General features: G+C 47.2%; 2 protein-coding genes across 2 annotated transcripts in view; one reads left to right on the top strand and one right to left on the bottom strand.

The window, feature by feature from the left end:
- efhc1 (EF-hand domain (C-terminal) containing 1) overlaps positions 1–7,829 on the top strand; it is a 43,869-nt gene extending 36,040 nt beyond the window's left edge. Inside the window, exons 9-10 of the mRNA XM_060830690.1 lie at positions 4,123–4,321; positions 7,121–7,829. Coding sequence (XP_060686673.1) covers positions 4,123–4,321; positions 7,121–7,829 — 908 coding nt within the window. The remainder of the gene's footprint in view (positions 1–4,122; positions 4,322–7,120) is intronic.
- A 352-nt stretch (positions 7,830–8,181) lies between these two features.
- Positions 8,182–25,170, bottom strand: part of tram2 (translocation associated membrane protein 2) — a 32,187-nt gene continuing 15,198 nt past the window's right edge. The window contains exons 3-11 of the mRNA XM_060831179.1: positions 23,017–23,126; positions 22,548–22,664; positions 22,208–22,266; positions 21,563–21,647; positions 21,090–21,160; positions 14,742–14,846; positions 14,071–14,214; positions 9,256–9,419; positions 8,182–8,989 (exon numbers count right to left, since the gene is read on the bottom strand). Of these exons, the coding sequence (XP_060687162.1) occupies positions 8,916–8,989; positions 9,256–9,419; positions 14,071–14,214; positions 14,742–14,846; positions 21,090–21,160; positions 21,563–21,647; positions 22,208–22,266; positions 22,548–22,664; positions 23,017–23,126 (929 nt within the window). The 3' untranslated portion in view covers positions 8,182–8,915. The remainder of the gene's footprint in view (positions 8,990–9,255; positions 9,420–14,070; positions 14,215–14,741; positions 14,847–21,089; positions 21,161–21,562; positions 21,648–22,207; positions 22,267–22,547; positions 22,665–23,016; positions 23,127–25,170) is intronic.

Raw genomic sequence — 25,170 nt, 5'->3', positions numbered from 1 at the left:
GTGTGGACCTGATGAGGGAGTTGCAGAGTGAGTGGTCTTTCCGGAACGCTGATAGGGGAGGGGAGGGAAATATATCCCTGGTGGTGGGGTCTGTTTGGAGGTGGCGGAAATGATGAAGGATGATACGATGTATCTGGAGGTTGGTGGGGTGGTAGGTGAGAACCAGTGGGGTTCTGTCCTGGTGGCAGTTGGAGAGGTGGGGTTCAAGGGCGGAGGAGCGGGAAGTGGAGGAGATGCGGTGGAGGGCATTGTCGATCACGTCTGGGGGAAATTGTGGTCTTTGAAGAAGGAGGCCATCTAGGTTGTTTGGTATTGGAATTGGTCCTCCTGGGAACAGATGCGGCGGAGACGAAGGAATTGGGAATATGGGATGGAGTTTTTACAGGGGGCAGGGTGGGAGGAGGTGTAGTCCAGGTAGCTGTGGGAGTCGGTCGGTTTATAGTAAATGTCCGTGTTGAGTCGGTCACCTGAGATAGAAATGGAGAGGTCTTGGAAGGGGAGGGAGGAGTCTGAGACGGTCCAGGTAAATTTGAGGTCGAGGTGGAAAGTGTTAATAAAGTGGATGAACTGTTCAACCTCCACGTGGGAGCACGAGGCAGCGCCGATACAGTCATCGATGTAGTGGAGGAAAAGGTGGGGGGTGGTGCCAGTGTAGTTGCGGAAGATGGATTTTCCACATATCAGATGAAGAGGCAGGCATAACTGGGGCCCATGCGGGTGCCCATGGCAACTCCTTTAGTTTGGAGGGAGTGGGAGGATTGGAAAGAGAAGTTGTTCAGGGTGAGGACCAGTTCAGTCAGTCGAAGGAGGGTGTCAGTGGAAGGGTACTGGTTGGTGCGGCGGGAAAGGAAGAAGCGGAGGGCTTTGAGTCCTTCGTGATGGGGGATGGAGGTGTACAGGGATTGGATGTCCATTGTGAAGATAAGGCATTGGGGACCAGGGAAGCGAAAATCCTGGAGGAGGTGGAGGGCGTGGGTGGTGTCCCGAATGTAGGTGGGGAGTTCTTGGACTGAGGGAGAAGGACAGTGTTGAGGTATGCAGAGATGAGTTCGGTGGGGCAGGAGCAGGCTGAGACAATGGGCCAGCCGGGGCAGTCGGGTTTGTGGGTTTTGGTTAGGAGTTAGAAACAGGTGGTGCGGGTTTTGGGACAATGAGGTTGGAGGCGGTGGATTGGAGATCCCCTGAGGTGATGAGGTTATGGTCTGGGAGATAATGGTTTGATGGTGGGAGGTGGGGTCCTCTGTCATTTCCGCCACCTCCCCTCCCCTATCAGCGTTCCGGAAAGAACACTCCCTCTGCGATTCTTTCGCCAGACCATAACAACACGACGGTTGGAGGAGGAGCGCCTCATCTTCCGCCTAGGAACCCTCCAACCACAAGGAATAAATACAGATTTCTCCAGTTTCCTCATTTCCCCTCCCCCCACCTTGTCTCAGTCCCAACCCTCGAACTCAGCACCGCCCTCTTGACCTGCAATCATCTTCCCGACCTCTCCGCCCCCACCCCCACTCCGGCCTATCACCCTCACCTTAACCTCATTGCACCTATCGCATTCCCAACACCCCTCCCCCAACTCCCTCCTCCCTACCTTTTATCTTAGCCTGCTTGGCACATTCTCCTCATTTCTGAAGAAGGGCTTATGCCCGAAACATCGACTCTCCTGCTCCTTGGATGCTGCCTGACCTGCTGCGCGTTTCCAGCAACACATTTTCAGCTCTGATCTCCAGCATCTGCAGTCCTCACTTTCTCCTTGTTCACTTTTTGTTTCACCATGAATTCCTGTTACCAGTACCTTTTCTGGCAATAGTCTCTCAGGAATACATATCTCCTCATCCTTCAGCATTACAGACTGAGAGGATCCTGTGTCCCTTAATATTGTAACCTCCTTACCTACTGCTTCTGGCCTGTGTGAATAAACTTTACCTTTGCATGTATATTTCTTAAGCAGATCTGGCACTTCTTCCTTAACCAACCTCTGATCATCTTGTACACTCTGCGGCAGCTGTCTAACTTCCCTTGTGCGTTTTGTTACTAGTCCAACAGAACTTCCAGGTTTGTTGGGTTTTCCTACATCTGGCTTTCTCCTAACCCACCAACACTGTGATTTCGTGTGGGTCACTTTATTACAATGAAAACACTGGAGCTTTTAACTTGTTTGTCCCCTCAAGGGTTTCTTTTTTACCCTGTAGTAAGTTATCCTTATGGTCTTCACTGAGATCTACCTTTCCTTTCCCTTTCCGTGTGAAGATTTCCTTTTGCCCCAGTTTCTATCCCTCATGGACTGTAATTGATTCTGGAAGCCAAACCATGTTTTATGGACCAGCTCATAATCATCAGCCCCTTCAGCTGCTAACCTTAACTCTCTGCTCTTCCACATGAGTTCACAATACTGTCTCACTGAGGTTTCCTTCAGCCTTTATCTCCAGCCTTTTAAGCTGCCTTTCCTTTTTAAGTTGAAAATCACACAACACCAGGTTATAGTCCAACAGGTTTAATTGGAAACACACTAGCTTTCGGAGCGACGCTCCTTCATCACGCTCTGAAAGCTAGTGCGCTTCCAATTAAACCTGTTGGACTATAACCTGGTGTTGTGTGATTTTTAACTTTGTACACCCCAGTCCAACACTGTCATCTCCAAATCATTCCCTTTTTAAGTGTCAATTCTTGAAGTTCAAACACTCTTTTTCTTTCTGTGCTCTCCTTTTCCCTCTCTTTTGCTTTGAATCGTAACTCAAACTGTTTCATTTCTGCTGCCCTTTCTTTATCTCTCGCCTTTAACTCAAGCTGCTTCATTTACAATTGAATTCTTGCCACCTCTATAGATTCTGATGGTTTCTCCAGCAAATTTAAATGCTGAGCTACTGCTGTACTTATCTCTCTGAAGTCTTATCTGTTTACATATAAACAAAAGGCCTTTCAACATCCTTTTTCATCTCTGTACCAAACTAGTCACCTCAGAGCTGGGAGGGATTTATGACCCCTCTGAGGAAAGAACCAAGGACGCAGTATCCTTGAGAAAAGAGACAGCCAGTGTGTTTTGAGAAGATTTGTAGCTCAGGTTGAGGTTCAGGATGTGGGTTTGCTCGCTGAGCTGGAAGGTCCATTTTCAGATGTTTCGTCACCCATACTAGGTAACATCTTCAGTGGCCCTCAGGACGAAGCATTGCTGATAGTTCCTGATTTCTATGTATATGTTTGGGTTTCTTTGGGTTGGTGATGCCATTTCCTGTTCTTTTTCCCAGGGGGTGGTATATGGGGTCCCAGTCGATGTGTTTGTTGATAGAGTTCCAGTTGGAATGCCATGCTTCTAGGAACATAGTATTAACTGTAATAAACACTACATTGGACAAACAGGCAGAAAACTAGCCACCAGGATACATGAATGTCAACTAGCCACAAAATAACATGACCCTCTCTCACTAGTATCCTCACATACGGATGAGGAAGAACACCATTTCGACTGGGACAACACATCCATCCTAGGACAAGCCAAACAGAGACATGCACGAGAATTCCTAGAAACATGGCATTCCAACAGGAACTCTATCAACAAACACATTAACTTGGACCCTGAGAAAAAGAACAGGAAATGACATCATCACAGGGAATGATATCATCAACCCAAAGAAACCCAAACATATAAACAGAAAGCAGGAATCATCAGCAGTGCTTCATCCGGAGGCCCACTGAAGATGTTACCCAGTATGGTGACAAAATGACTGAAAATAAACCTTCCAGCTCAGTGAGCAAACCTACATCCAAAAGGAGACAGCTTTTAGAAAAAAGGGACCAGTTTTGTGACAAATGTATGTTTGACAATGTGTAACATGCTCCCCCGGGGTTTAATTGAAGTGTATAGTATAGATGCATTAAGGGAGAGACAGATGAGAGAGAACAAAGTAGAGAGATATGTTGATATTTAAATGAGGTAGGATGGGAGAAGAGTCGACTGGGGCTTAAAGGTCTATACAGATTAGCTGTTTGAACAGCTTGTTTCTGTGCTGTATCTTGTGTTATGTTGTGTATGTAATACTCCGAGTGCTACAGTTCAATCTCAGAGCCATGGTTTTTCCTTTGCCTCAGTCAGTGCTAACAGCCTTGTTCACCTTGTTTCCTCTCCAGTGCTCGGTTGCCGTTTCATCATCACTGACGCTGATGAATATGTTCACAAATACCTGCAAGCGAATGCTGCAGAATTTCCGAGTGAAGTTCTCAACTCATTCCAGCAGAAAGCTCAGGAAAGGAAGGCACAAATAGTCCAGGAGTCTCTGGTCCAAGAGTCCCTCCCCAAGACTCAACAGGAGATGGATCAGAAAGCTCGGTCAGTCATCCCTTTGTTTTCATTTCCAGTTTAATTTTATCGTGTAGGCTCTGACATACAGCCCTGGCAGCTTCAGCAACAGCCCTTCCACCAAATTAGGAACCTGACCTCAATCAAATCATCTCAATGCACTGACTCCACTCACTGTGTCTGAACGACCTGGACTGACCTATTTCCTTGACAGAACGAGACTGGTTAGCTGGTAACTAGTACTCGGGAATTCTCACAGACAGACACAGCTGGCCTGCAGGCGGAGCTCCATTGCTAAACTTGGGATATAATAACCCCAAGATTCTACCGGCAATAAATGGATTCTGAAGAAGGGTTACTGAACCTGAAACGTTAACTGCTTCTGTGGTCAAAGTCTAACTACCCGATTTAAGTGAAAAGATTAAAGGAAATTAGATTAGATTAGACTTACAGTGTGGAAACAGGCCCTTCGGCCCAACAAGTCCACACCGACCCGCCGAAGCGCAACCCACCCATACCCTTACATTTACCCCTTACCTAACACTACGGGCAATTTAGCATGGCCAATTCACCTGACCCGCACATCTTTGTGACTGTGGGAGGAAACCGGAGCACCCGGAGGAAACCCACGCAGACACAGGGAGAACGTGCAAACTCCACACAGTCAGTCGCCTGAGTCGGGAATTGAACCCAGGTCTCTGGTGCTGTGAGGCAGCAGTGCTAACCACTGTGCCACCGTGAAATATAAAAGCAGATCCAAAAGCTATTCCAGTCCCTTCTCCTAGTTTCTCCGACTGCATCTCATCTGCTCTGGGTGCCACGTTCCACAGGGGATTCTCAAAAATGTCCACTTTTTCCTCAGCTGAGGATTTCCTGCTACCTTGTTCGACAGGGTCATTTGCCACGTCTGACCCACTTCCTGCACTTCTCTTCCCTTCAACAACAGAGTGGTAGGGTCCCCCACCATCCTCAGATTCCACTCTAGCAGCATCAACGTTCAAAGGCCCATAAGCTGCCATTTCTGAGCAGAATGCTATGACCAGGTAAATATTGTCCTCCCTTGTCAGCATTTCCTCCATGACCCCCTGGTCCACTCCCCCAACACCATCACCACCGCCTCCTCACAGCCAAATGGCACTTTGTCCTGCAATTGCAGAAGATACACCTGCCCATGTCCCTCCTCCCATCTCACTATCCAATGTTTCACACACCTTCCAGGTGAAGCAGCACTTTCCCTGCCCTTCCCACAATCTGGGCGACTGCCCTCACTGCTCACAATGTGCTCTCCCCTACACTTGGGGGGGGTGGCAAAGTGTAGACTGGGTGACCCCTTCACAGAACATCTACGTCCTGCCCACAAACCAGACCCTGAGCTTCCAGTTCCCCGTCACTGTAACCCCCCCACCCTGTTCCCCATCACTGCAACCCCCCCACCCTGTTCCCCGTCACTGTAACCCCCCCCCACCCTGTTCCCTGTAACCCCCCCCCACCCTGTTCCCCGTCACTGTAACCCCCCCACCCTGGTCCCTGACCAACATCTCTGTCTCAGACTTGCTGCAGGGCTCCAGTGAAGCTCAGCACAAGCTGGAAGAACAGCCCCTCCCCTTCCACTCGGGGACCCTGTCCCCCTCCCCACTCAATATCCAGGTCAGTAACTTTAGAACCTCAGCACCTCCTTTACCCATCCCAACACATCAGGCTTTGTCATGACATGGGCTTCTTTCAGCACAGCCCACCCATTTTCATCTACTCATGGTCCCCATTATCATCCTTTCTTTCTCCCTGGCTTACTATTAGCCATCCCTTTCCCTCCTGACTGTTGCTCTCTCTCAGTGGGTTCCACCTCCATCAGTCTCCTCAGCGTATATACCACCTTGTCATAACGATTATCAGTTCAGAAGGACAAGACACAAAATGTTCGTTCTGCTTTCTCTCCAGATCTGATCAATTTCTCCAGCACTTTCAGCAATTGGTTTGTAAAAAAAGTTTAGAAAGATCAAAAATGGATGTAATATAAGCAGAGATAGCAAAACATACCACTGGGAAAAAAGGAAATGACAGAGAAACAAGTTATTCATTTTAATCTGAGAAAGAAACTCCTGGGAATACTTAAGAGAGCCCCAAGATGAGTAAGATTTACAAAGTGAAATATATTAGTGACAGTAAACAGAATAGTATTTTGGAAAGTAATGGGACTTTAAAGAGATAAATCCCCTGGACCCGATGATTTACATCCCCAGAGGGGGCTCACGTTTCAGAATTCTTCAGAATCTGATTGGCTCCTGCAGATTGGAAGATGCTAAATGAACGACACTATTTAAAAAAAATAGAAAATGGACAATTACTGACTCATCAGTCTGACATCAATAATAGGGAAATGCTGGAATCACTGATGAAGAATTTTATCATTAAATACTGAGAAAACAATGATAGGATTAGGCTGAGTCATTCTGGATTGATCAAACCAGTTGGGGGTTTTGTGAATATCTAATCAGGAGAATAGATAGAGGGGAAATGGTGGAATGTTGTAGTTTAAAATAAGGTCCTACACAAGAGGTTTAATTATCACTGCACAGTCTCAAAATAAGAGGGAAACCATTGAGGACTGGGATAAGTATTTACTTCACTCTGAATTTGGGATCTCTCTACCTCAGGAGTCTGTGATGGCTCAGTCACTGAGTAGATTCAAGTCAAAGATCAATAGATATTGAAAGGTTATGGGGATTGTCAGGGAACTGGCATTGTGGTCACACAAGCTGAAGAGGATGTATAACTGACTCCTGCTCTGGTTTCATCTTTTCCTTTGTAATTTTGTTTTTGTTTCTCCAGCTCTATGTCATTTGGTGATCCAGAGCTTGCTCCTGCTGAGATGAGCAGTGAGGACTGTGCAACGATGCCATCAGAATGTTGGCAATTTCTTGACCAGAGACCATCAGAAGCTCAGTCCCAGGGAGATAACCGCACACTTCAGTACAAGAAAGATATCTGCCCACCACAGAACCAGGGAGATATCCGCACACCTCAATATCAAGCAGATATCTGCCCACCACAGAACCAGGGAGATATCCGCACACCTCAATATCAAGGAGGTATCTGCCCACCACAGAACCAGGGAGATATCCGCACACCTCAATATCAAGGAGGTATCTGCCCACCACAGAACCAGGGAGACATCCGCACACCTCAATATCAAGCAGATATCTGCCCACCACAGAACCAGGGAGATATCCGCCCACCTCAATATCAAGCAGGTATCTGCCCACCACAGAATCAGGGAGATATCCACACACCTCAATATCAAGGAGGTATCGGCCCACCACAGAACCAGGGAGATATCCGCACACCTCAATACCATAGAGATATCTGCCCACCACCATCCCAGGGAGATATCCATATACCTCAGAACCAGGCAGATATCAGTGCACCTCAATATCAAGCAGGTATCTGCCCACCACAGAACCAGGCAGATATCCGTACACCTCAACACCAGAGAGATATCTGCCCACCACTGTCCCAGGGAGATATCCATGCACCTTAGTGTGCTCCCATGGGACTCCAAGATCAAAATACATATAGGGGATTATAACTGTTGATGTCAAAAAGGGGAACAATGATCTTTGTAATAGGGAACATAATGCAAACTGAATAAAGTAATATTTGAAACACTTCCAGCAGTCTGTTAGATAATGATCTGATTATCCTTCAGTGAATGGTACATCTTAGCTCCTGTGGGGTTTAACTAACACAGCAGCCTCCTCTCAAAACTGTCAGACAACTGATCTGCCCACTGCAGGGCTCCCAGACTCTGCTTGTGGGACTGTAATTAATACTGACATCTTCCCACAACATTAAGGTACAATGTTCAAAGATTAACAGATCACAAAAAGATATCATGTTCAATTTGCATGTTTATTTACAGTCAGACTTACACGACTGTCACCCTACAGCGAGGGCAGGAAGGATCACGGTGATGATATTTCCAGTCATCCATCAATCACTGCTGCTCATGGGGAGCTGTAGGTACAGCAGATAAACACTGGACATCAGATAGGCTCATCCCAGCTCTGGGCCACTGGGAAACCTTGCTGTGGGCACTGGGAGACCCTGCTGTGGGCACTGGCAGACCCTGCTGTGGGCACTGGCAGACCCTGCTCTGGGCACTGGGAGAGCCTCCAAGGACCATTGACAGTTGCTGACACATATCCAGATGTACTTTACACTTTAATGTAAAGAGGCCCATGTTAATTCAATCAGCCAAAAAGACGGTGCTGTGGTCCACACTCTGAGGCAGGGAGGGGACAGGGCTTCATCTCCAATCTACACCAACTGAGCTGATCTCATCCAGTGTGTGGATAAGAGTTAGGATTGAGCATGGATTGGGGATGGTGGGATTAATTTATGCTTTGATCCTGGGAAGGATTTGGGAAATGGGAGAGATTTGGATAAAATGTGGAGGGCATGGTTGACTGAGGCACTGACTGGAAAGTGGACTCAAGAAGTGGAGGGTGGGGTTGTGCTTCAGGGAAGAATGGTGAATAAGAAACAGTTATTGAAGGTCCAAGTTTGATCCCCCTGGGCCAGGGGTGATGTGGTCAGAAAGACTCCCAGCCCTGACTGGCCTAGTTTAGGGTGATTTGGATTTTCGAGTCCGAGGTGATGTGCCATTCTCTGATTTGATCAAACCATTGTCATGGTGACCTGGGAGAAAGAAAGAGGAGAAGTTACTGAGAGACCATGGAGCCCTGACACCAATCCTCACCCAAACCCTTGCACTCCCATTCTGACCATTGAACCCCAGCTGACCCCAAAACTGCAACCCAATCCCCGACATTCCCATACTCAGCCTGAGTTCCATTTGACCTTCACCAACTCCAAACTGGAACTCCCTGACCCACACCTGAGCTGTGATCCCACAAACCCATCAGACACACATCTGCCTCAACCTCCCACAGCCACAGACTGACCTGGTTCCCTGCGGAGGACCCGGCCTCGTGTTGCCATGGTGCCTACAATCTTCCTACGAGATGCCTGCTCTGCTTGAACCTCTCTCCATCGTCGCAGTTGGAAGTTAATAAATCGCCACATCATCCAGGCCTGGGTGCTACACACAGTTACCAGGATACACAGCCTGGGTGTGAGAGAGACAGAGAGAGAGTCAGAGAGAGAGAGAGAACGAGAGAGACAGAGAGAGAGAGAGGCAGAGAGAGAGAGGCAAAGGCAGGAAGAGCGAGAGAGATGGGGGGGGAAAGAGTGCGAGAGAGACGGGGGGGAGAAAGCAAGAGAGATGGGGGAGGAGAGAACGAGAGAGATGGGGGGGGAAGAGTGCGAGAGAGACGGGGGGGAGAAAGCAAGAGAGATGGGGGAGGAGAGAACGAGAGAGATGGGGGGAGAGCAAGACAGATGGGGGGAGGGCAAGACGGACGGGGGGGAGAGCGAGAGAGACGGGGGGAGAGAGCGAGAGAGACAGGGGGAGAGTGCGAGAGAGACAGGGGGAGAGCGCGAGAGAGACAGGGGGAGAGCGCGAGAGAGACAGGGGGAGAGCGTGAGAGAAACGGGGGGGAGCGCGCGAGAGAGACGGGGGAGCGCGCGAGAGAGACGGGGGAGCGCGCGAGAGAGACGGGGAGAGAGCGAGAGAGACGGGGAGAGAGCGAGAGAGACGGGGAGAGAGCGAGAGAGACGGGGAGAGAGCGAGAGAGACGGGGGGAGCGCGCGAGAGAGACGGGAGGGAGCGCAAGAGAGACGGGGAGAGCAAGAGAGACGGAGGGGAGAGCGAGAGAGACGGGGGAGAGAGCGAGAGAGACGGGGGAGAGAGCGAGAGATGGGGGTGACAGCGAGAGAGACGGGGGAGAGAGCGAGAGAGACGGGGGAGAGAGCGAGAAAGACGGGGGGAGAAAGCGAGAGAGACGGGGGAGAAAGCGAGAGAGACGGGGGGAGAAAGCGAGAGAGACGGGGGGAGAGAGCGAGAGAGACGGGGGGAGAGAGCGAGAGAGACGGGGGGAGAGAGCGAGAGAGACGGGGGGAGAGAGCGAGAGAGATGGGGGAGAGAGTGACAGAGACGGGGGGAGAAAGCGAGAGAGACGGGGGAGAGAGTGAGAGAGACGGGGGGAGAGCGAGACAGACGGGGGAGACCGAGAGAGATGGACAGGAGAGAGAGACAGGGGAAGAGACAGCGACGGGGGAAGGAGACAGAGACGGGGGGGGGGGGGGGGGGGGAAGAGACGTGGGGAATAGACAGATAGGGAGAGAGAAAGAGAAGGGGGGAGAGAGACAGAAAAGGGAGGAGAACGAGCGAGCGAGACAGGGAGAGAGACGGAGGGGGAGAGAGAGTGAGAGAGAGAGAGAGACACACAGACGAAGAGCGAAAGAGAAAGAAAAAGAAGAGAGACTCGTGAGCACAGCAAGAGACCACACTGCTCAGGAAGACATCATTGAACACATCACCTTACACTGGGAAAATGGAGAGGGAGTAACAGGCAGCAAATGAGAAGGCCAGGAGCATCATCCATCAGTTAAGTCCTGTCCATAAAAAGCAGGACAAATCCAACCCACCCGTTACTGTCCCATCAGTCTACTCTCCAACATCAGTAAAAGTGATGGACGGTGTCAGTAACAGTGCTCGCAAACAGCACCTGCTCAGTGACGCCCAGTTTGGGTTCCCCCAGGGCCATTCAGCTCCTGAGCTCATTACAGCCTTGGGTCAAACATGGAAAGGTCAGAGTGGTGCTGAAAAAACACAGCAGGTCAGGAAGCATCCGAGGAGCAAGAAATTCAACGTTTCGGGCAAAGCTCAAACATGGATAGAAGGGCTGAATTCCAGAGGGGAGGGGAGGGGAGAGGGATAGCCCCTGACACCGAGGCAGCAGCTGACTGAGTGTGGCATCAAGGCAACCTCGGAAACGTGGAATCAATGGGAATGGGGAGAAACGGTCCGCTGGTTGGAGTCAGACCTGACACAAAGGAAGATGGTGGTGGTTGTTGGAGGTCAGTCATCTCAGTTCCAGGACATCCCTGCAGGATCTTCTCAGGGTAGCGTCCATGGCCCAACCATCTTCAGCTACTTCAGCAGAAGTGGGGATGATTTCATAACCATTCACAACTCTTCAGATACAGTCCTTGTCTAATATCAGGTCTGGGCTAAAGAGTGGCAAGTAACATTTGTGCCACACAAATGCCAGGCAATGACCATTTCCAACAAGAGACAATCTAACCATTGTTCCTTTATGTTCAATGGCATTATCATCACTGAATCCATCAATGTCAACATCCTGGGGATGACCATTGATCAGAAAATGAAATGGACTAGTTTAACAAATAGTTCAAGAGCAGGTCAAATGCTCAAAGTAACTACTCTTGACATCAACTCATGAGTACTATCACCTTAAACAGAGATGAGCCAACTCCCTCACCTAGTCCCTGCTCACCTGCCCCATCGCCCAGTGCCCAACTCACTCCCTCACCACCCTACAACCCTCCCATGCTCCTCGTCACTTCCCTGTCTGTCCCCCTGACCCATCATTGCTAGTGCCTGGCATCTGTTTCCCTGTCACTGGTTCCTCCTTGGAAACAATCCTCCCTGCCTAATGCTGCTCTTGATCCTGGTGGAAGGTCGATTCACTGACACCCTGGACAAGTTGGAACATTTCAACTGAACTCTTTGTGGCAGGAAACATGTCTAAAGCCAGTGCCACCATTGGTAAGACTCCCCCAAGTGGGGAGACACGTTCTTCACATGGCTCACTATCTGAGAAGGTCGAGAATCAAACAGCACTCAAGCGTCAGATGTTGCTCGGTCCCATTCACACCCAGCTCCCATGATGGCCTAGCCCACACGCTCATAGAATCATATCTAATGCAAGAGGCCCTTCAGCCCATCAGGTCTACACCAAAGACTCACTAAATCTACACTAGTCCTCAGTGCTTGGGAGCCTCCTGTGAAGCGCTTCTGTGATCTTTCCTCCGGCATTTATAGTGGCACCATGTTCCATGATGTCACCTAGACAGGGGACGAAACATCTGCAACACAAATTCCCAGCTCGGCGAACAGAACCACAACAACCAGCACCCGAGCTACAAATCTTCACACAAACTTTGACTCTTTCCATAGTAGCACCATGGAAAGCATCCTATCCAGATGCATCACGGCTTGGTACGGTGGCACCTGCTCTGCCCAAAACCACAAGATACTACAGAAAGATATCACAGTCCAGCCTATCACACAAACCAGTCTCCCACCCATTGACTCTATCTACACTTCCTGCTGGGTCAAGAAAGCAACCAATGTCATCAAAGGCCCGTGCCACCCGGTTATACTCACTTCCACCCTCTTCCATCGGGCAGATGATAGAAAAGTTGGAATACATGAATGAACTGATCGAAGAAGATTCTTCCCCTGTTATCAGACTTTTGTTCAGATCAATCCAAAAGAGAACATGCTGGAAAATCTCAGTAGGTCTGGCAGCGTCTGTAAGGAGAGAAAAGAGCTGACGTTTCGAGTCTAACTGACCCTTTGTCAAAGCTGAGTTTTTCCAGCATTTTCTCTTCTGGTTTCAGATTGCTTTTATCACTGAGTTCTCTCCCTCTGCACCATCTCTAAGGCTGTAACACTGTATGCTGCTAATCTGCTGCACTTTATCAAAACCTCCAACACGTCCTCACAACCTCTGTCAATCTGTTAAAGCACCTCACAGGCCCTCTTCCTGAATTCTGTACCGACAGCCTCCTTCCCCAAACTGAAGACAGATGTGAACACTCACTAATGTCCTCAGCTCCATGCAGATATCTCCCTCTGACCAAATGGGCCCTGACCATCCTCTTCCCTTTGATATACCCTTGGATTCTCCCTCATTTTAATCACCAGTGTTTATTTAGGTCCCCTCTTTGCTTTCCGACCTCTGTACTGTCTTCCTCCTCTTCTGTACAGCCAGCCTGCTTTAGTGTCAGAGGCTTGGCTCTGATAGCAGGAACCAGCATCTTCATCAGTTTACAAAATGGAAAACTGATTTGTGAGGGGACCCCAGGGGACTCCTGCACTATCTGCAGGATACTCTTTCGCTGCTTGGTGGCCACCCAGTCCCCTCTTTCCTCCAGTCCCTGGAGTTGTGGTATGACCATCTCTCTGATGTGCTGTCCATGTAACTCCCAGCCTCGCTGATGGGCCACAGTGTCTCCTAGTCACTACGTGAACTCCGAAACCTGGGGCTCAGAGTTCTGCATTGAGGAGCACTTCCTGTCACAAGGTCACCTGGGATGTCAGTAATATTCATCTCTTCCCACATAGGACACACTCTACATTCCACTCAGTGACCTCATCTGCCACAATGTGAGCTTGGACTTGCCTAGTTCTAGATGGTAAATCCAGTACTGTACCAGAGCAGATCACTTTCCCTAGGAAATACCATCCTTTCAAGTCACTCACCATCCTGACTTGGAAATATATCACTGTCCCATCACTCTCACTGGGTCAGAATCCTGGAATTCCCTCCCTACGGGCATTATGGGTCAACCCACAGCTCATGGACTACAGCACTTCAAGGCGGCAGCTCACCCCCACCTTCTCAAGGGCAACTTGAGCTGTAATAAATTGCTGGTTCAGACAGTGACATCCATGTTCCAGGAATAAATAACAAAAGATTTTTAAAAATTCATTCTTGCGATGAGCATGCCACAGATGAGGCCCTGCTTTTACTCCCTGCCTATAAGGTGGGGGGGGGGGGGGGGGGGTTGAGGCTGGGAGTGAGGCAAAATAAAGAAATAAAGCAGAGACTTGAAACTGGACTCACCGAATAGGAAGGCTGTTGAAGATTCCTTTGTCCATATCGAAGGTCTGATGTTCCACACGGGAGAGTCCAAATCCCACCACCAACACAGTGAGTGTTAAGGTCATTAGACGGGTCAGGACAAAGACTACTGCCCAGGCATTAAAACTGCTCAAAAAACAAAACAGCAGTGAACAAAATGCCCAACTCCAGCACAACAACGTCTGTCCATTCCTGTCTGCGACTCCACTCCACACCTCAGACTCTCAACTGGAAATGTCAAATCAACACTTTATCCAGGCTAGAACATACTGAATCCCTGAGGGAGTGCTGCACTGCTGGAGCGTTAATACAGACAGAGCACCTCACTGGAGGGTCAGTGCTGAGGGAGCGGGCACTGTTGGAGGGTCAGTGCTGAGGGAGCGCCGCACTGTCGGAGGGTCAGTGCTGAGGGAGTGCCGCACTGTCGGAGGGTCAGTGCTGAGGGAGTGCTGCACTGTCAGAGGGTCAGTGCTGAGGGAGTGCTGCACTGTCAGAGGGTCAGTGCTGAAGGAGTGATCTAATGAGACAATGGCGGGTCGTTCTTGCTACGTCCCCTGATACCTTTGTACAATTGCCTGTATGCAGTGTTTCAGGGTGAAGTGGGACCTTCCTCAGTGCCAGACTAGCGAACCACTTGCTGAGCTCATACTCACAACTTTTGGTTGTTCTCATGGATGAAGTAGAATAAACGGGCTGTGTGAAACACCAGCTCTGTCACGCTCTGTAACACCAACAGCAGAACTCCCAACCGGGTCAAACTACAGAGGAGACAGAACCAGTTAATACCACTCCTTTGCTATTCCCAACCCCAGACTGGCCGTTGACTCGTCACCCTACGGTCCTGCACTCTGACCCAGAAGCAGAGATTTGTTCCAGTTGGGGAGGCAGCAATTGAGGCGATCGTGTCTGTACTGGCTCGGACTCTCTGAATGGCACTGAGTGAGGTGCTCATTCCCATGGCTGCACATTCTTCCTTTTCACCCTACAACCTAATCCCATTTTGAAAGCCTTGGTTGAACAAGCCTTCACCAGATTCTCAGGCAGTGGAAACCAGAAACACTGTCACAGAGAAACAGACCCTTCAGTCCAACTCCTCCAGGCCAACCAGATAATTTACCCAGACCCACCTGCCAGCACTTGGCCCACATCCCTCTAAGCCCTTTTTAGATTAGATTAGATTAGATTACTTACAGTGTGGAAACAGGCCCTTCGGCCCAACAAGTCCACACCGACCCGCCGAAGCGACAACCCACCCATACCCCTACATTTACCCCTTACCTAACACTACGGGCAATTTAGCATGGCCAATTCACCTGACCCGCACATCTTTGTGACTGTGGGAGGAAACCGGAGCACTCGGAGGAAACCCACGCAGACACGGGGAGAACGTGCAAACTCCACACAGTCAGTCGCCTGAGGCGGGAATTGAACCCAGGTCCCTGGCGCTGTGAGGCAGCAGTGCTAACCACTGTGCCACCGTGCCCTTCTTATTCATATACCCATCCAGGTGCCTTTTAAATGTTGTAATTGTACCAACCTTCACCAATTCCTCTGACAGCTCATTCCATACACGTACCACCCTCTGTGTGTGAAAAAGTTGCCCTTTAGGTCCCTTTTAGATCTTTCCCCTCTCACCCTAAACCTATGCCCTCTCGATTTGAACACACTCACCCAGGGAAAAAGACTTTGGCTATTTATCTTATCTATGCCCCTCATGATTTTATGAACCTTGATAAGATCATCCTTCAGCCTCCGACGCTCCAGGGAAAACAACCTGTTCAGCCTCTCCCTATAGCTCAAATCTTCCAACCCTGGCAACATCCTTGTAAATCTTTTCTGCGTTCTCTCAATTTTAACAACACGTTTCCCTCCTATCACATCAGTGTCCTCTGATTCACAATCATTCTGAGTGGGAAACATCTTCTCCTTTTTCATTCTCCCCAGACCGCTCACGCTCTCTCCAAAGAAAACTGGCCCTACTTGTTCAATCTTTCCTCATAAAGTGAAGCTTCCCATCCGTGGGACACATTTCATGCACTGCTTCTGCACTCTCTCTCCGCAATGCATTCACATCTTTCCCATAGCGTGCTGCCCTGAATTGTACAGAACACTCCAGCTCAGGTCTGACAAGTTCAATATCACCACCTTGCTCTTGTATTCTGTGCTGTTACTAATAAAGTCAAGGACACTGTCTGCACTATTGGCCTGCCCTGTCACCTTCAATGATCTGTGCACAGATATACCCAGATCCCTCTGCTCTACAACACCTTTAAATGCTGTACTTTCTTTTATACTTCCTCTTCATGTTCTTCCTACAAAAATGAACCATTTCATACTTTTCCCCATGGAACATTATCTGCCACCTGTTCCCCCACTCCAACCAAAATGCCTTTTCGAAGGGCTACACTGTCCTCTTCACCCGTTTACAGATTTTGCATTGGGGTGCAAGGCACATGAATTAAGTAAACTTACACACTGCCTGCTTTTTGAATTTGAATAAGTGGCATATGGGTTTTCTGTGTGTCTAAAGCATTTTAATGATTAACTGGTAAGTGCATCTCTAGTCATAATGATTTAACTCAGAGAAATATGTCCTGAAGAATGTGTTCTTGTTTACCTTGGGAGAATTTTATGTGCAAACAGTTAAACAAGATAAATTAAGACTTCAGTTTAGAAGGTGAACAATTTAATATTTTTCCAATTTTTTTATAGTTTGGGGGAAAGAAAGGGTTAATTTTTAGTTCCAGATTGGGCAATTCTGCATGGTTCTTAGCTGAAGCTAGATTTGTAAGAAAATTGCCCAAGAAAGGGAGAAGACTGTTTAGAATTATTAAAAATAGACTATTTCAATTTTAAGGAATTTAGTCAAAGTTGTATACCTAAAGTGTTTGGCTATTACCCTGAAGGGAAATTTGAAGCCAAGAATGTTTAAGCTCAGTTGTATGAAAGCTCCATAAAGAGGTCTCAGATTCTCAACCTGTGTTCCAAAAATCGTTAAAATGGTGTTATATGAAAGCAGTTAAGTGTTAATTCTATTTTGTGCTCATTTCTTTAAAGAAAATAAGACCAGAAGCAAAAGGAGGCCATTCAGCCTATCAAGACCATTCAATGAGAACATGGCTAATCTGATAATTCTCAACTCCATTTTCCTCATAACTCTACAGCCTTCGATTCCCTTACTGATTAAAAATCTGTCCAGCTCAGGCCTTAACGAACCAACCTCAACAACCCTCTGTGATAAAGAATTCCACAGATTCACACCCTTCTGAGAAAAGAAATTCCTCATCTTAAGCGTGCAAACCCCTTATTGTGAGATTATATCCTGTGGTCATAGACTTCCCCACAACTGGAAACAAAGCCTCCATGGTTATTTTATCAATAATGTTTCAATAACATCTCTTCCCATTCATCTGAACTCCAGTGAGTACAAAACCAATCTACAAAATCTCTCATCAGAACAAAAGCCCTCCACACCCTGGAATAAACGAGCCAGTCTTCTCTGGACTCCCTGCAATGCCAGTACATCTCTCCTTAGATAAGGGGCCAAAACCGTTAACACTATTCCAGCCTCAGTCTGACTCGTGTGCTGTACAGTTTTAACAAGACTTCCCTATTTTTATAGCCCATTGCCTTTAAATTCAAGTTCAACATTTCATTTGTCTCTTCCATTAACCGGTGAACTTGAATGTTAACGTTTTGAGATTCATGTATTGGGATTCCCAATTCCCTGCGTTCTGAAGCTTTCTGCAGTATCTCTCCATCTCAATAATATTCAGCTCCATCTTCCTCCTGGCAAAATACAAATACATCTCCAAACTTTCGCACGTTATATCTGCTTACTTGATCTATATCCCTCTGCAGACTCTGTCACCCTCACTATTTGCAATCCTAACTACCTTTGTTTCATCTGTAAATTTGGCAAAAGTACATTTAGGAAGGATTGCGAGGGAAATGGACCAAATGCTGCCAAAGGTTGGCATGGTGGCTCAGTGGTTAGCACTGCTGCCTCACAGCACCTGGGACCCGGGTTCGATTCCCGCCTCCAGCGACTCTGTGTGGAGTTTGCACATCCTCCCCGTGTCTGCGTGGGTTTCCTCCAGGTGCTCCGGTTTCCTCCCACAGTCCAAAAGATTGCAGGTTAGGGTGAATTGGCCATGCTAAATTGCCAAGTCATGGGTAAGTATAGAGTAGAGGAATGGGTCTGGGTGGGTTACTCTTCTGAGGATCTGTGTGGACTTGTTGGGCCGAAGGGCCTGTTTCCATACTATAGGGAATCTAGTCTAATCTATAAATGGCCTAGATCAGATCAGTCCAGGCTGGAATCGAACCCGGGTCCCTGATGCTGTGAGGCAGCAATGCTAACCACTGAGCCATCGTGCCACCCCCAGGATATCTGGTCAGTGCTGACAGGATGTATCAAACAGGCTGTTTCCGTGCTGTATGACTCTAAGTCATTAATGCTTATTGTAAATAATGTGACCCCTGCACCGACCCTTTATAATAATTACAACCCCACTAATACCATTCAATATTTTTCCAACAAATGTTAAGCTAACTGGCCACAGTTCCTCTTTTTTTTGGTCTCCCTCTCTAAGTAAAGGTGTTATATTGGTGGTTTTCTAATCCTTTTACTATACCAGAAGCAAAGGCTTCCTGGAAGATTACCATCAGTGCATCCACCATCTCTGCAGCTACTTTCTTTAATGTTCTAGGATACATCCCATCAGGTCTAGGGGATGTAATAACCTGGAGCTCCAATTACCTAACACTTTTCTCCCTCTCGTGAGAGTCATTGTATTTATTTCTCGCCTGCTTAGGCTCTGGATCAGTCATTTTGGAATGCTATTACTGCCTTCTAATGTGAAAACCAAAGCAAAATATTTAATCAAATTATCTGTCATTTCCTGGTTTCAAATGATTATTTCTCAGCTTCATTCTGAGTCACTCCTGCCTCCCTTTTCTGTTTATATGTGTAAAGAAGCTCTTGCTGTCACTTTTATATTACTCACACTCAAGAGTTTATTTTTCCCCCTATTATGGTTTTGATTATCTTTTGTTGGGAACAAAGAAACGGCAGAGGAACTGAATAGGTACTTTGCATCATTCATTATGATGGAAGACACCAGTAGCATATCAGAAGTTCACAAGACTCAGGGGGAGAGGTGAGTGCAGTGGTCATCACTAATGAGGTGGCCCTGGGGAAACTGAAATGTTTGAAGGTGGATAAATCACCCAGACCAATGAACTACACCTCAGAGTTCTGAAGGACATAGCTGAGGAGACTGTGGAGACATTTGGCGGTGATCTTTCAGGAATTACTGGAACCAGGGAGGAAGACAGCCATCTGAAAAGTGGCAAATGTTTAAGGATGGAGGAACGCAGGAGACAGGAAACTATCGGCCTGTTAGTCTGACCTTGATTATTGGTAAGATTTTACAGTCTGTTATTAAGGATGAGATTATGGAGTACATCGAAATGTATGATAAAATAGAGCTGACTCAGCACAGCTTTGTCAAGGAGTGGTCACTCCTGACAAACCTGTTACCTTTGAGGATGTAACCAACAAGTGAGACAAAGGAGACACAGTGGACGTGATCTATTTGGATTTCCAGAAGGCCTCTGACAAGGTGCTGCTCAATAAAGTAAGAGTCCATGGTGTTATGGGTAAGGTACTAACATGGATAGAGGAGTGGCTGACAGACAGAAAACAGAAAGTGGGAATAAAACATTTTAAAAAAACAAGGGTAACAAAGGTCGTGGCAGATCAGAGGATTGGGAGCAAGACGTATCAGAGCTGGGTTAGTCCATTTGATCATGACTGATATGTTTCTCAATGATATTCTCCTGCCTTCTCCCTGTGACCCTTGATCCCATTATTAATCAAGACCCTATCTCCCTCTGTCTTAAATGCACTCAATGAGGTGGCCTCCACAGCCTTCTGCAACAATGAGTGCCTCAGATTCACCACTTTCTGACTGAAGAAATTCTTCCTCATTTCGGTTCTAAAGGGTTGTCCTTCTGAGGAACTCCACTAATCACCGGCTGCCATCCTGGCCACGTCATTGTGTGCATTTAAGACAGAGGGAGATAGGGTCTTGATTAATAATGGGATCAAGGGTCACAGGGAGAAGGCAGGAGAATATCATTGAGAAACATATCAGTCATGATCAAATGGACTAACCCAGCTCTGATACGTCTTGCTCCCAATCCTCTGATCTGCCATTACTTTTGTTAAGGAGAAAGTGAGGTCTGCAGATGCTGGAGATCAGAGCTGAAAATGTGTTGCTGGAAAAGCGCAGCAGGTCAGGCAGCATCCAAGGAACAATCCTGAAGAAGGGCTTATGCCCGAAACGTCGAATCTCCTGCTCCTTGGATGCTGCCTGACCTGCTGCGCTTTTCCAGCAACACATTTTCAGCACTACCTTTGTTACCCTTGTTTTTTTCAAATGCTTAATAATCTTTTGTTTTTGAGTCAAAGAGTTTTACAGCATGGATGAAACCTGCAGCATTGTGTGCTCATGTTCCATTGAGAGAGCATAGAACGGTACAGCACAGTACAATACAGGCCCTTCGACCCTCCATCTTGTACCAGCCTTTTATCCTACTCTAAGATCAGATTAACCTACATACTTATATAGCACTTTATTTAAACTGTAAAACAAACCCATCAAGACAGATTTCAGTGTGGAAATTGAATTATCCAGTAATAATATCAATTTGGATCATAACAGTATTATCTTTAAGTTTTCATTTAATCCACCAAGATCCAAACCATCAGGCAAAGCAAGACTCCCAATGCCGATCCTGGGGAAATCAATCACAAACCTTCCCCAGCCTGTAAAATATCTATTAACCAGTAATCTGCTTTCTGTCATGCAGCCAATGTTATATCCGTGTTGGTGCTGGTCATTTGATTTGGAGACCTGCTGGGTTGTACTCTGATGATCAGGCCCTCACCCAATACCAATACACAACAAGGGGTTACTCCAGACCAATCTTACTTGAGTAGGTAAGCGCCTGCAATGTGCAGGAGGTAGAGACCGATGTACTGCAGCTGTCGGGGAATCTCCTCCTGCCAGAGAGACAATGGAGCACATTAATAACCACTGTAACATTCCACACACAGACCCAAATACCCACCTCACTGAATAAAGAACCCTGTCTGGTCATGGCTCAGAAGTGAGAAAATTAAAATTCAACCAACTATACTGTCCCCATTGAACACTCCCACAACAAGCACAGCACCCGGGTTCGATACAGAGTAAACTGTAGAAAAGCTTCCTTGACACTGTCCCCATCAAACACTCTCACGACAGGTCCACCATGAGGGTGGAAATGAAGTAAAGCTCCAACTACACTCCCATCAAACACACAAGGGCAGCTCAGGGTTAAACACAGAGTAAAAGCTTCTTTGAAACTGTCCCCCATCAAACACTCTCAGGAGCAATCCAATCGGGAGGATTGTGGAACTCACTTTCCGCACTCTTTGGAAGTATAACTCTGGTAGCGAGTGTATCCAGTAGGAGAGCTGGCACAGGAAAAAAAATTTCACCTGGAAGCTGGGGAGAAATGAAGATAATATCAGCACAAAATCCAGTCGCTCACTCCCGATGCTCCATGGGCCCGATGTTCTTGCTGCACTCCTCCCAGTGCCTCTCTCTGTCATGTGACCAGGTTTAGGATAATGTGTGAAGGTTCTACTCTGTCCTGGGTAAACTCATTACAGTATTCAGTGGCTGGTTGCCTCGGTAAGCAGGCAGCAGTTGGTGTTAGTGAACAGCTTCTGATCACTAATCTACTTTCATTGCTGAGTGACACCAAATTACTGACAGGCCCCAGCTCCCCCCCAAAGAGAAATGACATCCATCCATATCTCCAGACATGCTTCAAACCACTGGGACCCTCGCAAAACCCAAATCTGCTCAACTCTATCCTTACTCCAAACCACACCTCATTCCCACTCCTCTCTCCCACTGCATCCGGAGGCACTACAGCCCCACCCACTACCTCCACCGAATAACCATAATCTGCTGCTCAAAACAATCCCAACAGCTGGTTGCTAAATGAGAGTCGAGCCGTACTCCCAGGAGATGGGATTGAACAAGAAGCTGAGACTTACGAGAGCTCGATGTGAGGATACTTCTCCCAGAGGCTGCTTGGGTTAGTCACATAACCTTCCTGTAAAACACATCGTGAAAGGTCAGCAACGATTGATGGGAAGACCGAGGGGAGACAGGGAATGAGGAAGTGGCGATGGTGGTGGTGGAGGAGCTGTGAAACAGACAAGGATTGGAAGCCGTGGGGGATTGGTGAGTGGGGGGGTGTGGAAAAGGTGAGGAGATTTAAGGTTGTGGTGATGACGTGGGAAACTGTGAGAGGGTAAAGGGAGTCAAAGGAACTGTTCAGAATCTCTGTAAACATGGATTCCTGTCCTGGTCAGACTCACTACATCCACTTACTGTCACAACGATGTAAAAGCCCCAGATTCCAGAAATGAGATGAAGGACTATCAACTGACCCGACTCATTCAACTTGCTGTGTTTGATCTTCGACAGGTGTAGCCGTTTGTTTAGTTTCTGAAACATAAAGAACAGAACATTGCTCTCTTCTGAAAACATAGATGACAGAGGACAGAACCGGAGCTGATCTTTATTCATCTTAATATTTATTGACAGTTCCAATGTCTCTTTCTTCCGTTTTCAGATTTGAACACAACACAAATCAATATATAATTCAGCAATGACACCTCAGTTTGAATAATTTGCCCATGCTTATCCCTCTACCTTTCTTCATTGTATATATCACCATCCCAGGTCCTCCTCTTCATCCCCATCCCCACCCCCACCAACAAGCCATGCTTGTTATTTTAATCTGCCCACTCCTCTCCCACACCACACCCCACCCCACCCCCACCCCTCATTTACTTACATCGAGTGCGTATTCCTGGACGACTGCATGTAGGATAATGGTGATGCAAATGTAGAACAAGATGGTGACAAAGTCACTGGTCCCATAGAGATAATAAACAACTTCTCCATCTGAGACAGAAAGAGACAGAGAGAGAGAGAGAGAGAGAGAGAAGGTGGGATTGAAGACAGAGTCAGAAATCATACAGAACTCCCAAAATGTTTTTGGCTGCTCCTCCTCCACAACAATCATTCACCTTATTCCCGTGAAACAAAGGTCCTGACCCTCCCCACCATGCCATCCAGCACTCCCCCTAACCTTCTCCCCACCCATTCCAATACCTCCAACTCTCTCTGTAGCTTCTCCATGCCAGCCCACTTATATCAATCTCTCATCATATCATGGAAGGTAATCGTTGACCACATTATTTCATCAGGACATTGTTAGTAACTCCAGGCCACAGAGTGTCACCTCACTGCCCGAATAAGGTCTTACACAATAAATAACTGGGGGGTGGGGATGTTAAGCAGGTGTTTATTGAGGTGAGAGTTGAAAACAGCGAGGGTAAATTTATAAGGTTCACGTTCAGCTCAGAGTGAAAAGCAGAGTTTAAGCAATTTATACCAAGTAGCTGTAAATACATAAATTACAAAATCAAAATAGAGAAACAAACAAAGTACTAGAAATACTCAGCAGGTCTCAAAATATAGTTTTTATTCATGGGAATGTGGATGTCACTGTCTGGGCCAGCATTTATTGTCCATCCCTAACTGCCCTCGAACTGAGTGTCTTGCTGGAACGTTTCAGATGGCAGTTAAGGATTTGCTGTGTGTTTGGCTTCACATGTAAACCAGGCTGCATAAGGATGGCAGATTTCAGGACAACAATGGGTTTGATGATAATAGAAAGGCTTATCATCTCAGATTGTATTGAATTTCAATTTCACCACCTGCAACGGTGGATCTGAGTCCATGTCCAATACATTAGCCCGGGGTTTGGTGACATTATCACCACAGCACTGAATTAGACAGAGTTAACACGAACAGAGTTAACTTTCCATTCATGTATGAGCCTTCTTAACAATGGGAACTCGAACGGGAAATGGGGAGGTCTGGGATAGGATAGGTTCGGGATTGGGAGAAATTCAATAAAAGACCCGGTGGAACAAAAGACAGAGGGAGTGATGACGGCTTTAGTAAAAAAACAACAAGGATTGGTGTCAATGGAAACAATCAGCAGTTTTGGCGGAAGCCAAAAATGAATAATATTCAGACCAGCACATCGCACAATAAGCAGAACCAAAGTGGGGGACAGAGTTCTTGGTCAAAAGTTGTTGACAATAGACAACAGGTGCAGGAGTAGGCCATTCTGCCCTTCGAGCCTGCACCACCATTCATTATGGTCATGGCTGATCATCCTTAATCAGTATCCTGTTCCTGCCTTATCTCCATAACCTTTGATTCCATCTTCTATATCATTAACATATATTGTAAAAAGCTGCAGTCCCAGCACTGATCCCTGCGGCATCCCACTGGTCACTGCCTGAAAGGGAGCAATTTATCACTACTCTTTGCTTCCTGTCAGTCAACCAATTTTCAATCCAAGTCAGTATTTTGCCCCCAATACCATGCGCCCTAAGTTTACTCACTAACCTCCTATGTGGGACTTTATCAAAAGCTTTCTGAAAGTCCAGGTACACTACATCTACTGGATCTCCCTTGTCCATCTTCAGAGATACATCCTCAAAAAATGCCAGAAGATTAGTCAAGCATGATTTCCCCTTCATAAATCCATGCTGACTCTGACCTATCATTTTACTACTATCCAGATGTGTCATAATTTCATCCTTTATAATAGACTCCAGCATCTTTCCCACCGCTAGGGTCAGACTAACTGGTCTATAATATCCTGCTATCTCTCTCCCACCTTCCTTAAAAAGTGGTATAACATTAGCCACCCTCCAATCCTCAGGAAATGACCCCGAATCTATCGAACTCTGGAAAATATTCACCAATGCATCCACGATTTCCCGAGCCACCTCCTTCAGTACCCTGGGATGTAGACCATCAGGCCCCAGGAACATATCAACCTTCAGACCTAACAGTCTTTCCAACACCAATTCCTGACAAATATAAATTCCCTTCAGTTCAGGTCCTTCAGCCACTGTTACCTCAG

This window comes from Hemiscyllium ocellatum, chromosome 10 (assembly GCF_020745735.1).
Source record: "Hemiscyllium ocellatum isolate sHemOce1 chromosome 10, sHemOce1.pat.X.cur, whole genome shotgun sequence".
NCBI classification, from domain to species: Eukaryota; Metazoa; Chordata; class Chondrichthyes; order Orectolobiformes; family Hemiscylliidae; genus Hemiscyllium; species Hemiscyllium ocellatum.
This window is presented reverse-complemented; position numbering and strand designations above follow the sequence as displayed.